Below are 15,426 nucleotides of genomic sequence, written 5' to 3' on the forward strand. Positions count from 1 at the left end.
CTGAATTTTTACTTCCTTTCAAGTACAAAAAATTAGCATTATTTTCCCATACTTAGTCTGGCATTCAACAGTACTAGTTGAATCTGGATTTACAGTGAATGTGTTCTGCCTGATTCCTATTTTTTTACAGCATAATTTAACTATTTCATTATTTCAGCCATGAGGCAATATGCAACTTCTGTAAATCTACCAGTCCTAACCTAGATCACCTTTTGCCATTTTACCTCATGGGCACTGCCAATCCAGGACCTCAGTGTACCTGCTGCTGCACACACCCTTCTCCCCCACCACACCGTCCCTCCTTGAACATTTATGCACACAAATGTACACATGCACACACAAGATATTCACCTCTGCTGCATCTTCCTGTGCTGGTGTATAGTTCACAACCTCCTTCATTGTGCATCCCTGGACTGCTAGTGAAAAGGGAGAGCAAGCGGAAGAGGAAATGGTACTACACTATTGCCTTTTCTTATTTCCTTTTTCACTTCTCCCCATTTTTCACAGCCAACAACACATGGAAAAGGAAGTGGCAGCAGTGAAGGGGGAAGGGAGGAAGAGAGAGGAAGAGGAGGGCTATTAGAGTGGCTTTTTGCCAAGCAGGTGCTGTGCCTCTGCATGGTGCAGGGCTGTTCCAAGGTTAAGGGAATCAGAGGAAGGCAGGTGAGATGGAAAAGACATCCTGGCTCCTGCAGATACCTCAAAAATCTACCGCTTGAGATGACTGCTTCACTTCACCTCATGGAAGGACCACCCTTGTTCATGGCGCTACTCCTGCTAATCCAGTCCTGTTAACTTTCTAGAACAATTATCTTTGCTAACACAGAAACACATGTCTTACCTGATATGACTCGTTTTAGGGCTGATATCTATGATACTTGGATTTTTCTCATACTTGAAGGTGCTGTTATTGCCAATGCAAGATTTGTTCTCAAACTGGACACAGACTTGCACAGTGGTAGTAAACTCCACACCTGGCATAGTGCAGATGATGGTAGTGTCAGTGCGACTAGAAAAGAAAAGACACAAAATGTTGCAGAGTGTAACAGATGAAGAGATGCAGCAAAGATCCCTCATTCCTACTGCCCATATCGGTATACAGTACACTGAAAACCATGCTGCTCCAGTAAGAATCTTGCACGCTATTCAACTGAAGGTTTATCAGCAATAGAGGTATGTAACCCTCTACCTGCTAAGAGATGTATACAATTACGAATAGTATAAAGAGAGTAGAGAGAAATTCTCCCTCTCTCATAATACTAAAACTCAGGGTAACCAAATGAAACTGATTGGGAGCCGATTCAGGAAAAGAAAATATTTCTTCAGTAGCAAACCTACTGAATTTCACTTCTAGAAGATGTAGCAACAATCACTAGCTTACTTATGTTAAGCATGGGCTTAATGCTGACGTGCTTGTTTTTTTCCTTAACTAAATAACAGCTGGATTGGGACCACGATAGATTGGAATCATGACATGGGAGGACAGATTGGAATCATGACATGGTCCCAATCTGGATAGGGCTCCCCCTGCAGCTGTTGCCATTTGCCTCAGAAAGGAAGCACTTATTGGCTTCCATGTGTAGTTCAATTATTAGATGGGTTTGAAAGAGGAATGGATAAATTGGTCTCTCACTAGCTATTCACAACAGTAATTAAATGGAACCTCAGTTTCTCTCAGAACACCAGATGCTGATGACAAATAGGAAAGGGCTACTAACACTCTGACCAGCTTGTAGGCTTCCAGGAGGCATCCAGGTGTGGTCACTGATGGAAACAGGATGCTGCACTAAATAGAAATTTGGTCCAATTCCACCAGGGCCCTTTTCATGTAACATTCTTATCACTCAAACCCTTACATATGCACTTTGCAGGCCTCTCCATGGGCACAAGTAAACACTATCAATGCTTTGGAGGCAGAGGAGCAGAATTACCGTAGCTGCTACATTCTTACCTTGGGTCAGCACTGCATATAGAAAGAAGGTGAGATAGCTTTTGTAGTCTTTACGTTGATAGGGTAGTGTTACTACAACGTGTCTTCCTTGTACCAATCTACAGGATACAAGGGCCCTCCTAAGGGCCAAACTAGGGCCAATGTGAAGTTAAACACATCATTGTCTAGTTAGGTACTTGTTTTTACACTAAATGGCAGATGCATGAGCAGGGGGGTACTATGGAGGACCGTGGTATAGAGGTAGGAGGTGCACCATTCCACCACTTGCCTGCTGAGAATTCTCCCTGATGCTGCTATGAGCCCCTGGAGGTGTCACTTGCTACAATGGCACCGTTAGAGGAGGGATTTTTGGCTGAATATATGCTGGATCAGGACCAAGGCCTATTTAGGATCAGGACCAAGGCCACCCAGAGACGTAAGTTTGGGCGGGGTATAAATTTGATAGATAGATAGATAGATAGATAGATATTTAGTCCAGCATCCTGTTTCCCACAGTGGAACATAGGAAGCTGCCTTATACTGAGTCAGACGACTGGCCCATCTAGTTCAGTATTGTCTACACTGATAGGTAGCAGCTCTCCAACGTTTCAAGCAGCAGGCTTTCCCAGCCCTACCTGGAGATGCCAGGGATTGAACCTGGGACTTTCTGCATTAGGCTTGAGCCCGAAACATTTCAGAGGCCATTATAGAAGCCTCTGAAACGTTTTGGCCACCGGGGCTGTTTTGTATTTCGGCAGTGGCGGGGGTGCTCCCTTAAGGGTGGGGCAGGGTGCACTTACCCTCCCACCGCATTTCCCCAGCTGGTGCTCTGTTGTACTAAGAGCCCTCGGGGTGGCAGCGTAGCTCCCTGCTGCCCCGTTGCCATCCTCGGCCGGAAGTACCGGGTGTGCGTGCGCCCGTTGAGTGTGTGAACGTGCACGGCAGATGGGTGGATGCATGTCCAGTACTTCCGGCCACTTCTGGCTGAGGATGGCAGGGAGGGATGCTGCCACCTCGAGGGGCCTTGATACAATGGAGCTCCGGCAGGGAAAATGTGGTGGGAGGGGTAAGTGCACCCTCCCCTGCCCTTAAGGGAGCAACCCCGTGTGAAAACATACTTCCTTTTATTGGTTCTAAATTTGCTGGCAATCAGTTTCATGGGACGGCCCTTGGTCCTAGTATTGTGAGAAAGGAGATAAACTTCTCTCTATTTACTTTCTCCATGGCCTGGATCCCCATGTGGATACTACTTCAGAGTCACTACTTTAGAGTAAAAACAAGCCACTAACTTGATGAGGCATTTAATGTCACATCTAGTTTGGCCTGAACCTTAAGTCACCATATTCTTTTCCTTCACGGTCTCCTCATTCCTCCCAACCTTGCCCATTTAAGCCACCTCCTGAAGTAGTTGCCTTGGTGTATTTGGCTATGGCACAGTTTGGTACGCATGAAGGCTCTTTTGTACTCCCTGCGCAGACTACAGAATCCTAAAGCTCAGTTCACAGAGCGGGAGTGTATATGTGTCACATTTCCTCACTGCTCAGACATTGCCCTAATTGGAGGACTGTTCTCCCACTTTCCATCAAGACAATTTCTGAAAAACCAACATTAAGGTTTTCAGATAATTTGAAAGAACTGTGAGGCACACTTCATAGAGTCCTTGAAGCAGAACTTACAATTACTATAAGAAGACTGTAAAAAGTAGGGTGAAAGAGAAATGTATAAGATGATGATAAGCAAAACTATAAGGATAAGCAAAATTATAAGGACAAGGACAATAAAGAGAGGAGAGCTGGTCTTGTTAGCTAAGCAAGGTCTGCTCTGGTTGCATATGAAAGGGAGACTAGAAGTGTGAGCAATGTCAGATATTCCCCTCAGGGGTTGGAACTGCTCTGGGAAGAGCATCTGGTTCCAAGTTCCTTCCCTGGCATCTCCAGGATAGGGCTGAGAGAAATTCCTGCCTGCATCCTTGGAGGAGCCACTGCCAGTCTGTGAAGACAATACTGAGCTAGATAGACCAATGGTCTGACTCAGTATATGGCAGCTTCCTATGTTCCTATATGGCTGCCCAGCAAATTGATATACAGTGGTCCCTCTACTTACGAAATTAATCCGTTCCGAATGCACATTTGTAAGTCGAAAAGTTCGTAAGTAGAAAAGCGGTTTCCCATAGGAATGCATTGGGAACGGATTAATGCGTTCCGGAGCCTAGAAAAAAGACCCAGACCCCCAGTAAGGCTTGCAAACTGCACAGGAACATTTCTTTTCAAGAATAAACAGGCAGTAAACAGGCAGGCAAGTCAAGGAAACCGCATGTAAAATTCGTAAGTCGAGAAGAGCGGAAGGTTCCAAGTTCTCTGAGCAATACTGAGCTAGGTAGACCAATGGTCTGACAGTATATGGCAGCTTCCTATGTCCCTATGTACCCATCCCATTAAACAAGGTTAGTGGAATGAGTGCTCCACTAACCCCGTTGATTTGCGGCAACACCCAAGGAGACTCCTGACCGGGAGGCTGCTTGCAGAGGCTTGGGGGTCTCTCCACATGGCCCCCAATCCCCGCAGCCCCCACCGGCTCCATGACGGAGCCAGCAGTCATGTGGGCGACCAATCCGGCTGCCCAGGGCTGCAAGAATGATCGTCTGCGGGGAGAGCGGGCTAAGCCTCATTAAGTCCTATTCTTAATCTCCCCTTTCTTCTTACCTCAGAGATAGTATCTAAAAGGCAGAATGTATTCTTATAGCAAAATTCACATTTAGAGATGTGCATGAACTGGTCCGGAGGCTATTGTAGAGGCTTCCGAACTGGTTCGAATGTGGTGCTGGCTTGAAGGTTCAACGCAGGGGAGGGGGGTTTCAACACTGCTGCAATGTGTGTGTGTGCGCGTACTGGAAGTGCAGTACTTCCAGCCGCTTCCGGCCAGGAACAGGGGCAGGGGCGGGAGGGAGGTATGTTGCCGGCCCAAAAACTTTGCAAAAAAGTGAGCACCGGTGGGGGGGGGGAGTGCGGCGGGGGGGACGGACGTGCAGCGGGGGGGGGAAGTGCGGCAGGAGGGGGGAAAGTGCAGCAGGAGGGGGGAAAGTGCAGCAGGAGGGGGGAAAGTGTGGCGGGAGGGGGGAAAGTGCGGCGGGAGGGGGGAAAGTGCACCCTCCCCCACCCTTAAAGAATCAGCCTCCCGGCATCAAACCGCACCTCCGCAGTTCCGTGCACACCACTATTCACATTCCTCTTGTGACGATTTTGGAAAAAGCTCTCTTTGCATAGAGCTCTTGGTTTTTTTTTTTTTTGGTTTGTGTTTTTTTTGCTTTTATCTACAGACAATGAGGCGGTTCACATGAGCAGCCCTACCTGGGCTTGAACTGCCCTACTTGAGTAGGGCTGCTCGTGTCGCACACCGGGATCGGGCCCAATCCCAGCGCTGCCCTGCCAGGTAGCCCGAGTTTTGTACTCGGGTTATTACCAAGGTAGAAGCCCTGCTTCTATGAGCGTGCCTGATACCCTGATACCTGGTTATGTCTGTAAAGCGCTCAGCCTAGAGCCAGGTGCCTAGAGAGCCCAGCTTGCAGGGAAATCTCCCAAAGCACCATGCTCCTCACACAGTGCATTTAGGGATTCCTGGAGGCTGGGCTGTGTGGGCGCGCAAGCAGCACTGCCAAGAAGACAACGAGGATCGTCTGAGGAGAAGGTAGGTGCGCTCCTGTCTCCACCCCCGCCTTGCTCACAGATCATGTGAACAACCTTAAAGTATACTTTCTAGCCAGCACAGAAAAAGAATCATGGTTCAGTCCTGAAGCAGCACTTACCTGAGGCTGCTGCATTCTTTTGTGCTGTTTACTAAAACCCGGAGCTCAGAACCCACACTGAGGTTATTTCCTGTGATGGTTACTTTGGTTCCTCCTGCTTTAGGGCCAGCAGACGGAAGCATCAACTTTACCACTGGGAGCTAATTAAATGAAAGAGGGATGTCAAGGTTAGATGTTCAATAGCTCTTCCGCCTGCAGTAACATCACAGTCCGCCAACATAGCTTTGTAACAAACTTAGATTTTGCAGTGTATAGTTACCACAACAGTTCTTCAGAAGACCAAGGTGACTGATTCTGCAAACAAATGCATTAAGTCTAACCACATTTCGTTAGAAACCAGCCCAACTGATTTTAGTGGGGTGTACAAGTTGCTAATGAGGCAATATATAGTATGAAGAGATGGGTACAGCCCCTAGAGACCTGCACATTTCTTTTCCTCTAGTCTAAAACTGGGCTCAATTTTTTAAAAGAAAAAACCCTCTCTAGAATAATATCCATAATAGTAAAATGGAGATGAGATTTCTGAAGGAAATGTTTGGAAAACATTTGGACTCTGAAAGAGCATGTTTGGGGGGAAAAGTGGCTGACTATGCCATAGGTATACTATTTCTTTTTTTAGCCTTATGAAGCAAGTTCAATAGCCTTTGGGTTGGGTTTCATCTTTCACAGCAACATTTAGGACTGAAGGGTTCAATATATGAATACACTGTAACTTTGAAGGGACCTGCTTAAAGAAAATTACTGGATATGCAGAATATTTTAGATCCTTTATAAATGAACTTTTAAGGCAGTCTGGTGAAAGTTTTATTTGTTTCACAGTTTATATTTATCTAAAGTACTTCTTATTGAGTGTTTTAAAGGGTCAAATTAGAGATAAGATCTGTGACCAGAATCTCCTGTATTTTTTGTTTGTCTCAAATTTAAAAATAGTATTTGTGTGTGTGTCAGGGAGGATAAGGATTGAGTTTTCAGTACTGAGGAAGGTGGGTCTAAAAACTGTTTCCTCCCCTGCCATGTTCCACCCTAAAGAAAGTATTATTGTCCCAATGGGGGCAAACATTATATAGGTACTATATTTAATTTGGAAAATTGCGAGGATGCAAACTCCTTGCTCCAGCCCCAATCTGACACATCCCCCCCAGTACACATACACTCTCAACTGCTTTTGAACTGAATGGATCTCCCACATTACATCTAGTTTGTCCCGAAGACTAATCTTAACATTTATGGGGGAGGGAAATGCATACATATACGTATACACAAACACACACACACGTTTGTAAGATGTGCTTTCCCCTGGATTATTTTACTGAACTATTTCTATGGCAGAAATATGTTTTTATAAGCACGAGCTGATGTTATGGAAAAATATGGATGTTGATTTTTAATATGTTGTATATAAAGGAGGACCTCTACTTATTACATTCCTGCCTATTTCTGCGGATAACAAAACTGTGAATAAAGAGTCCTTAACCCCATGGGGATTGGGGGGTTAGGTTCCTAAGCACACTGAAGTGTGTTGAAAATCACAAGGAAAAGGGGGAAGGGGCAGAAATAAGCATAGTACTTTGCTCTCCAGAAATGCCCCTCAAACCCTCCAGTTTTCGGTGAGTTTATTCTTGTTTTTAGAGGGAGAAAAAAGCCACAAAATGGCTCTGTGCTACAAAAAGGTGGCTGGAAATGATGTCAGAAGTCATTTCCAGCAACTCAGAAATTGTGGATAGGTGAAAATAGCCCTATTTTCATCCCCCAGATAAAGAAATCGGGTCCCTATGTATGCCCCAACCGCAGATACATGAAACCGTGGATAGAGAACTTGCGAATAACAAGGGTCTCCTGTATTGATTCTATTTTTGTTTATTTTAGGTTTTGTATAAAGAATGGCCAGCAGAATACATTCGGAATAAATAACATAGTCCATTCAGTGCCTTACAGTTTGAATATATTGCAACTTTCACTGGAAAAAAAGAGGGGCAAATTTCTAACTCTCACTGAGAAAACCCTGAGAACATATGGGCATTTTTCAATATATGAGCACTACAAAGGAGGTCTAGGCAGGGCTTCGGAGGGTCACAGAACAGATGCAGTTGACTGCAAAGCTTGTCAGGTTCTTCCTTCAAACTCTTAGCCTCTACATCCTGGACCTCGGCCTCAGTAACCTTCTGTGTGATTTCTGTTGGGAAAGTGGAAGTCCAGAACCATGAAATAAGCAAGTGCTAAGAATATATTTTTCCTGATGTGCTGAATGGGAGTACTTTTGCTTGCTTTCTTCCCTTAGGATTGTGTCCTGATTTGAGCAGACACCTAGGAATGTTAAATCAATAATTAACGGAAGACTTCTAACTGAAGTCTCTGGCCCTTATTTCTGCTTCTGGGCAGTTTGTTGTACATACTGCAGGTGATTGTACATATTGCAGGTGATGAGGCAAAGCTCTCCACTATCTTTGTTGCGCAAGTGCAACATTTGTACAAGCAGTCTCAGAGTCTGCAAGAGATTGAGCATCTGTTCAGCAACGTGTCCTTTCGTGTTTGCATCTTTGTTTGTTGTACCATTGCAGCGTTAGTCTGGATGTCAGCCAATTTCCCCCTGAACTCTGGGATACATATTGAAGTGTTGAACTTGCAGAAAGGCATTTCCTCCCCATCTTCCATATACCCAAGTTTTATTTCCCCCTTGACAACTATATGTATGGAAACTAAACTTCCTAATCACTAGCAGCTCCTCCACTAACCTTTCCTTCCCATCCTATGCAGCCAGTTATCTAATACATAGCTAAACGGGTTGAGCTAAGGAGAGAGTGGTTGGCAGTTCAGCCTGAGCAGCTCTGGGGCTGCAGATGGCCTGGTTTGGGAGCTAAGGAGGGAGGAATCAGCCCAGAAGGAAGAGAGATTGCTTTCATCTCTGTATTTTAATGGAAATGAAATGTTCCAAGAACATGCTGGTTTTCAAAGCGGTATAGCTTTGCAAGTAGCAATATTTTCTTTGAAAATAGGTAGATTTAGGGCTCTCTAAAATGTAGCTAGATAGGCTATGTATCCTTACATTGTTTCTAGAATATAATGGATAAGATTCAGTGCAAGATAGCTTAAGTGGCTTCTTATTCCGTAAGTTACATTTCTTTGTGAATACTGAGTAAACTCTGGCAAACGGTGAGGTCATTCACACTATCAAAAATTGTGTTGTACCCGGTTTGGGAGCTGTGTGTGCTCCTAATTTCCAGTCTTGTGGGAGCAAGTTAAGAGGAAAACCTGGGCAGAAGTGATTGTGTGGAAGCAAGATAGGAGGAAAACCTGGGTAGCTTTTCTTCCTACCTTGCTTCCACACAATCACTTCTACCCAGGTTTTCCTCTTAACTTGCTTCCACACGACTGGAAATTAGGAGCACACACAGCTCCCTAATCTGGGTAGAACACCATTTTTGATTGTATGAATGACCTCAGTGACAAATTAAAATTTAACAACCCAGACCAAAACTGGAAATGACTTACCATATAAGAGAACTGCTCTCTGGATTTTCCTTCTCTGCTCACATTAACTGTCACAACATCAGCAAATTCCTCTGGAGCCTCTCCAGTCCAGCATACAATTCTGCATTTTAAAAAAGAAGGGGGATAGAGGGAAGAAGAGAGAGGAAGAGGTGTGTTTCATTTGTTTTAGACTGTGAGCCCTGTTGGGACAGGGAACAACAACAAACCATTCTTCTCATTGCTTTTGCTATGAAAACTTTGAGAACTTAAAAAAATTGAAATGCAGTATATAAATATTCTTAACAGAAATCATCATCAATATTTAAGAAGAATCATTCAAGATTCAAACAAAGGCCATACAAGAGCTACAGACAATTCTAACTTAATCTTTTGGATAATGTTATGTAACCATGTTCCATTGAGATGCTACTTCTATATATAACGCACAGGTTCTGAAAAATGCACTCCGGAGCATGAGCACTGGAAGCAGTCTATCCTGCTTTTGCTATCCCATTCTAAGGGCTGCTCATCCTGCACAAAAGGGGGGAATTTCTATTGTTCTCCCCACTACCCTACATTAAGGATAAAGAGGACTTCAGCACCTTGAGTGCCTGGGGAGAGAATGTTTTCTTTCCCGTTAAAGAAACAGGCACACTAGAACACTGCACAATAAAAGAAAATGCTTCCTTCTACTGCACATGCCTCATCGTACCCATTCTATCCCTTCTACGGATGTCATTTCAATTTCCGAATATTCACTAGCAGGAGAGTTCAAGATGGATGGATGGTATAAAGTAGACTTCTCTAAGGTGCAAACAATCTCCCTATAATCAAAGTGCAAACATTTCTGATGCTAATTCTTCATTGACCCTTTCCTGTTCATGATGGATTGGACTTCAAAGCAATGTGCCAATCTATGAGGCCCAACTTGGGAGCCTAGAATGTTGGGGTACCCTACTCTACTCAAATCAGGGGGAAGCAGAATGCTGTATGCCTGACTCTTCATGTTGATTTTTAGTTACAGTGACAGACAACTATTTTTTCAAATCAAACAACGATGAGGTTTCATGTGACTAGCAAACACAAGATTCATGACAATTTTGTTATGTTTTTACTTCTTAAAAATAAGCCTTTCATTCTCTTGATTAAAGGGAAATTTATAGCTTGCTCAGAAATAAAAAAGGAAACACAAATACCTAGACATTTTTATTAGTAGTACATAACTCTGTGATTTAGACTTGTGTGCCTAGGACTTGTACTGAGCTCTACAAGGTATGTATGCAAGAGCAATTTTGTAGTGATTTAATTATCTAAGCTTTAGCATTGTAAAAGGTTCCGTGCGCCTCTGCTGTCATCTGTGCATTTCTTGTTCAGATGTGCATCTTCCTCTTGAGACAACAAACTGCTCTTTGGATAATAACAACATAGAGCTGAGTATATACACAGACAATTATTACAATACTACAAATGTGGAAGTGAGTGTGTATCAGTGCTGTGCAAGTGTGGAAATACTCCCATCCAAATTAGGAACAGTGGCTGACATCCTAAAGAAGGATGCAATAGAAGTATCAATGCTTTTCAGAGGTTTAACTAATTCTGCTCCACTGTTGGCTCAGCAGTTGGGGCAAATTTCATTGACCTCTCCCTTCCCCAGGAAGTGCTCTGTGCCACCCAAAAATATGTTCATGAGGATCGCACAACCCTCAGGGACATATTTTTGGAGGACAAGGCTTCTGGGGGAAGGGGAAGTCACTGAAACACACACACACCCACACACATACATGCACACTCACACTCACACACATTAGTACCAATGGAGCTCTTCAGAAGCCTGCTGCTACATCAGTGCTTCATTAGTCAGGATGTCAGCCAAAATATTTTCTGGCTGACATCAATCGCTGTCACCGTTGGAAGTGATTCCTGCTATTTTAAAAATTCTTATATTAAAATAGGGGAAGCATGATAGTAGCTGGGATGAGGGACATTTTGGGATTTTGGTACAGATTTTCAGACTGTACAAGGAACACTGGGGAAAGGTTACTACCTTTAATATATAGAAACCCAGACTTGGGCAAAACTTGTGATAAAATGTGTGCTGTACCAGCTATTTACAGTGGCTGACAAGGAAGTCCTATTGAAATTTACTAGTCCTTTAGAGTAGCTCTTGAATCATACGACTGAGTAATTTAGTCAGAATGTCAACCAGTAGGTTCAGGCATACACTCACATAGAAAAAACAACTGGTACCTAAGATGAAGAACACTTATGTCTTGCATATATGTTTCTTCCTTCTTCTCCGCTGTAAATGAAAATGTCTTAAAAACTGTTATGTCCAGCTATTTCCCCAGAATTCCTAAATTATCTAATACTAAATACTTCCTAAATTATTTAATACTGCTGTGTTCATTGTAGCAACAGCATGTTTCAAGGTACAGTCATTCTAGATTGCTTGAACTGCTGGTCTTGATGACCTTGGTTCATGGCCATCTACCATGGCTTCCATAAGAAGTTATCCTGTGAATTTCTCATTGGCTTTTGTGGATGATTTCATTCCAAAGTAGGCTGCAGACAATCACCTCAGCTGGTCTCTGAAGCCTATCTAGCAGTGATAATGAAGCAGACTTTATAAAAAGTACGTGAATGTGAAGCTAGTGAAAGGTTTGACAGCACTCAGCACTGAAGAAGTTTCCCAGTTGTTTTCCAAACAGATACAGCATGGGCAGCAGCTGTGCAAGTTTTGATTACACTTGTCACCCTGAGCTGCTGAGGGCATCTGCAGAAGACAAGAGGGAGCTTAGAATGTTGAGAAGATCAATTCCTTGGTATAGGCAGTTAAGTAGGTGGCCAGTTAGTGCCTGTCATTTCAGTGTTTGTTCACAGAAAAAATGTATCTCATGGCAACTTCCACTCTGGGAATGTATGCATGACGTTTTTAAAAACCAGACAGGATCTGAGTTAATTTTCCAGTTACACCTGTGTAGCCAACCCAGATGGAAGTCTTCTGCTGAGGATACAATCCACAAATACAACCTCAGGAGTTTGGTACTTTGTGAAGTTATAGCTATAGAATCTATTACTGTGGAGTGAATTCCCAATGGGAGGAAAATAAATGAGTTTTAGTATGCATCATACAAAAATTTGTCCTTTTTAGAAATGGGTTTTTGTCTAGGACAGAAAGCAAACAATAGCAGCCACTATTAATTAATGAGTGGATAACTGAGTGAACACTTTCTCACCGATCCTGTCTCAGGATCGGTGAGAAAGGGCTCGAAGGAAAGTGGGGAGGAGAGCTGCTAGCACTTGGGTAACCTCCTCACAGATGATCCCTCTTTTCTTGCTAGGGTGGATTGCCCACCCAGGCGATTGCAGGTTGCACCCAGCAGCGCAGAGGGTTGGGGCTGGGAAGTGTTGGCCTGCCACCCAAAACTCATGCAATGCATTGTGAAGATTTCCCTGATGCCGGCTGGGGACCCCGCAGTCTCTCAGCCCTGGCTGCTGGCAGATGACCCAAAAAGTGGTCATCTCATTTTGAAGGAGGGCTCTGCAGGTGGGTTTGCCGTGGTGGCCGCAGCAATCACTTGCCTCCCGAAGCTTCTCATGAGCAGCCAAGAGCGGGCTTGGCTGCCTTAGCCTGCTCTTGGCTGCTCATGAGAACAGCCTCATAGTCTTATTCTCAGTTTATATGTGCATATGCATCCAAGCAAAACATCCATATCCTCATACCAAGTTACCAATTTCTTGATCTCTAAAGAAGGACCAGTGGAAAGTATCAGTCTGCTGAAACGGGGGAAATCTATAATCCTTCCCCTTCACATTCTTTTAAATCACTCAGTTTGAGTTACTCACTCTTTAGAGACTATATATCTGTCTTGGAGCGGCAAACATTTCACGTTTCCTATCTTGACAGCATTAATGACATCACTGAACCTACGGCCCAGATTTCTTCCTTGTATTGTGAGCAGAGTTCCTCCTTCTAGAGTTCCATTCAGGGGCTCAATCTGCAAGTTCAAAGGGAACTTAATGAGGATGAGTTAAAACAAAGATATTGGGGAACAGCAATTTTGATTCTCAAATGGTGTCCACCCCCCCCCCCTTTTTCTGTCTATGTATAAGCACCAACTTTATTAGAGTGTTTCTTTGTAGAAGAAGGAAAAAAATGACTTTAGGCCCAATAAACAAGCCATATGTTTAGGATGTATACCTTGCATCAGTTTTGTGGCTAGGAATTTCATACAGCAAAGAAAACACAAGTATCTGTACTTAAAACTTTGCTCAATAGCTTAGAAGAGTGGATAGATATGACTTGGCTAGTGAAAAACAAGATAAAAATGGGTTATACTCTAAGCTCTTTGTGGGGGGACCGCCTTTCCACCCAATTTTTAACTATATGACTGGGCTCTGTACATGAGTAATACCGATGATAATAGTCATAAGTGGGATCTCTGCCTTGGTATAGACTGGCTCAGCACTGATTCAGAAAGGAGACTGCCTAATGATTACAATAAGGTTTTCATTTAAACACTGATATCCAGGACTTGTTGCAATGGGACCACAGCTTGTTTAAAAAACTGCTTGGCTAGAGGCAGCAATGACATTTTACTGCACATTTAAGGGAGATTTCATTTGTCACCGTTTGCCGTTTGTTCTGCAGTCAACCACAAAGCCACTTTGATTTCACTGGACATCTGGTCTAGCTTAACACTCTACATTTAGAAAGGGCTTTTAAAAAAAATATTGCATGAAACCTACCGAAAAAAACAAAGCCAGTGAGAGCACCACAGGAACAGCAGCCTTCCTTCCTCAAAGTACAGTTAGAGAGGCTGCAGCTTGCCCTTCACTGTAGCTGCTGCCAACATAACATGACGTAAGCCAAAGGGCAGTGGGTCAAGAGGGAAGTCTCCTTCTTCCGCCAAGCTGGTTAAGGCTGATAATGTCCCCTTACTAAGCTCAATGTCCCTTTACAGTAGAATTGTGGTTGCCTTCCTTCTCCCCAAGACAACTCTGCAGACACTGAAGAAAAGCTTGTTTGTTTTTTTGAAATGGAGGATTGGGATTGAATGTACAAAGGAAATAGCATCCCAGTCCCGTGACATGCTGTAACCTTAATTCTTGTGGTTTGTTTTCACTAGTTGTTCTTGGCAGAGAACAGGAGGCTAGGTTCCCTGTACCGTGGAGCTGAGACTGTATAAAGGTTATTTAGCATTTCCTCTCCATTGTCAGCCATGAGATTCTATAAACTAGTTATTAACAATAAAATAGCTGTTGAACAGTGAATGGATTAAGAACCTACTCACTCTCACCTCCCCAGCTTTAGAGTGTCTTCTCTATTATGGCATTTCCAAAATATTTAGCTGTTCAATTTTAACTGCTTCACATAAAAGCAACTTCCTTGTGTATATCAATTCTATGTAGGAAATTGCATATCCCACATGTAGACTGCTACTAGTGACAAGAGCTAACAGATCTATTTCATCATATGTGCATGTGGTAGGAAGCTCCAACCACTGGCAACATGAGGAAATATGACACATGTGCAGTCATCAAATGTGTCCGCATGCATTTGAGTACACAGAGTTTTATATATATTTTTATATATATATATATATATATATATATATATATATATATATATATATATATATGAGAGATGGAAATGTGTCTTGTGTGAAGGGCACATTTTTTGAAAAGCACTTCTAATGTTGCATATGAATGTTGGAGTCTTTTGGTGAACTCTTTTTAAAAATAAGCTGTTGTGATCAGACTCCCCTCCCTCTAAAGAGTTAACAGGAAGTGAACCCTGTCTTGACTGACAGGCTGGTGAACTCCAGGGCTCAGCCAATCAGCATACCAGGTGGGTGGGACCCAGACAGCTGTTGTCAGGAAGAGAGGAATTCTTTGTTAGAAGAGAAGCTAAGCTGGTGGTGCACCGGAGGACATGTGGCCATGGAGGCTAGCTGCAGGAGAATAACTCTGCACAGGGGCAGAGCCACCATTGGGCAAATGGGTTCAAAGAACCTGGGCAGCCACCAATCAGGGGCCGTGAGCGCAGCCCCAGAAACATACCCCACATCTGACGTCATGATCTGATCCCACATTATTTTAGTCCCAAACGGGGCTACACAGTCCCATTTGGAACCTAAATCGGCCTGCGCTGCATTGGCAGCATGGCCAGAGTGACTCTCCTCGACTTAAAGAAAAGGAGAGCTATTCCTCGACTCGCTGCCAA

At 43.6% G+C, this 15,426-nt stretch overlaps 1 protein-coding gene across 3 annotated transcripts in view; it reads right to left on the reverse strand.

Annotated features, from left to right (window-relative positions):
* The window catches only part of PLXND1 (plexin D1), a 245,944-nt gene that overhangs the window by 97,073 nt on the left and 133,445 nt on the right, over positions 1 to 15,426 (reverse strand). For all 3 annotated transcript variants that reach the window (XM_053295803.1, XM_053295804.1, XM_053295805.1), the window contains 4 exons: positions 13,047 to 13,198; positions 9,222 to 9,321; positions 5,733 to 5,872; positions 842 to 1,009 (listed from right to left, as the gene is read on the reverse strand). In XM_053295803.1, coding sequence (XP_053151778.1) covers positions 842 to 1,009; positions 5,733 to 5,872; positions 9,222 to 9,321; positions 13,047 to 13,198 — 560 coding nt within the window. The remainder of the gene's footprint in view (positions 1 to 841; positions 1,010 to 5,732; positions 5,873 to 9,221; positions 9,322 to 13,046; positions 13,199 to 15,426) is intronic.

This window comes from Hemicordylus capensis, chromosome 2, assembly GCF_027244095.1.
Source record: "Hemicordylus capensis ecotype Gifberg chromosome 2, rHemCap1.1.pri, whole genome shotgun sequence".
NCBI classification, from domain to species: domain Eukaryota; kingdom Metazoa; phylum Chordata; class Lepidosauria; order Squamata; family Cordylidae; genus Hemicordylus; species Hemicordylus capensis.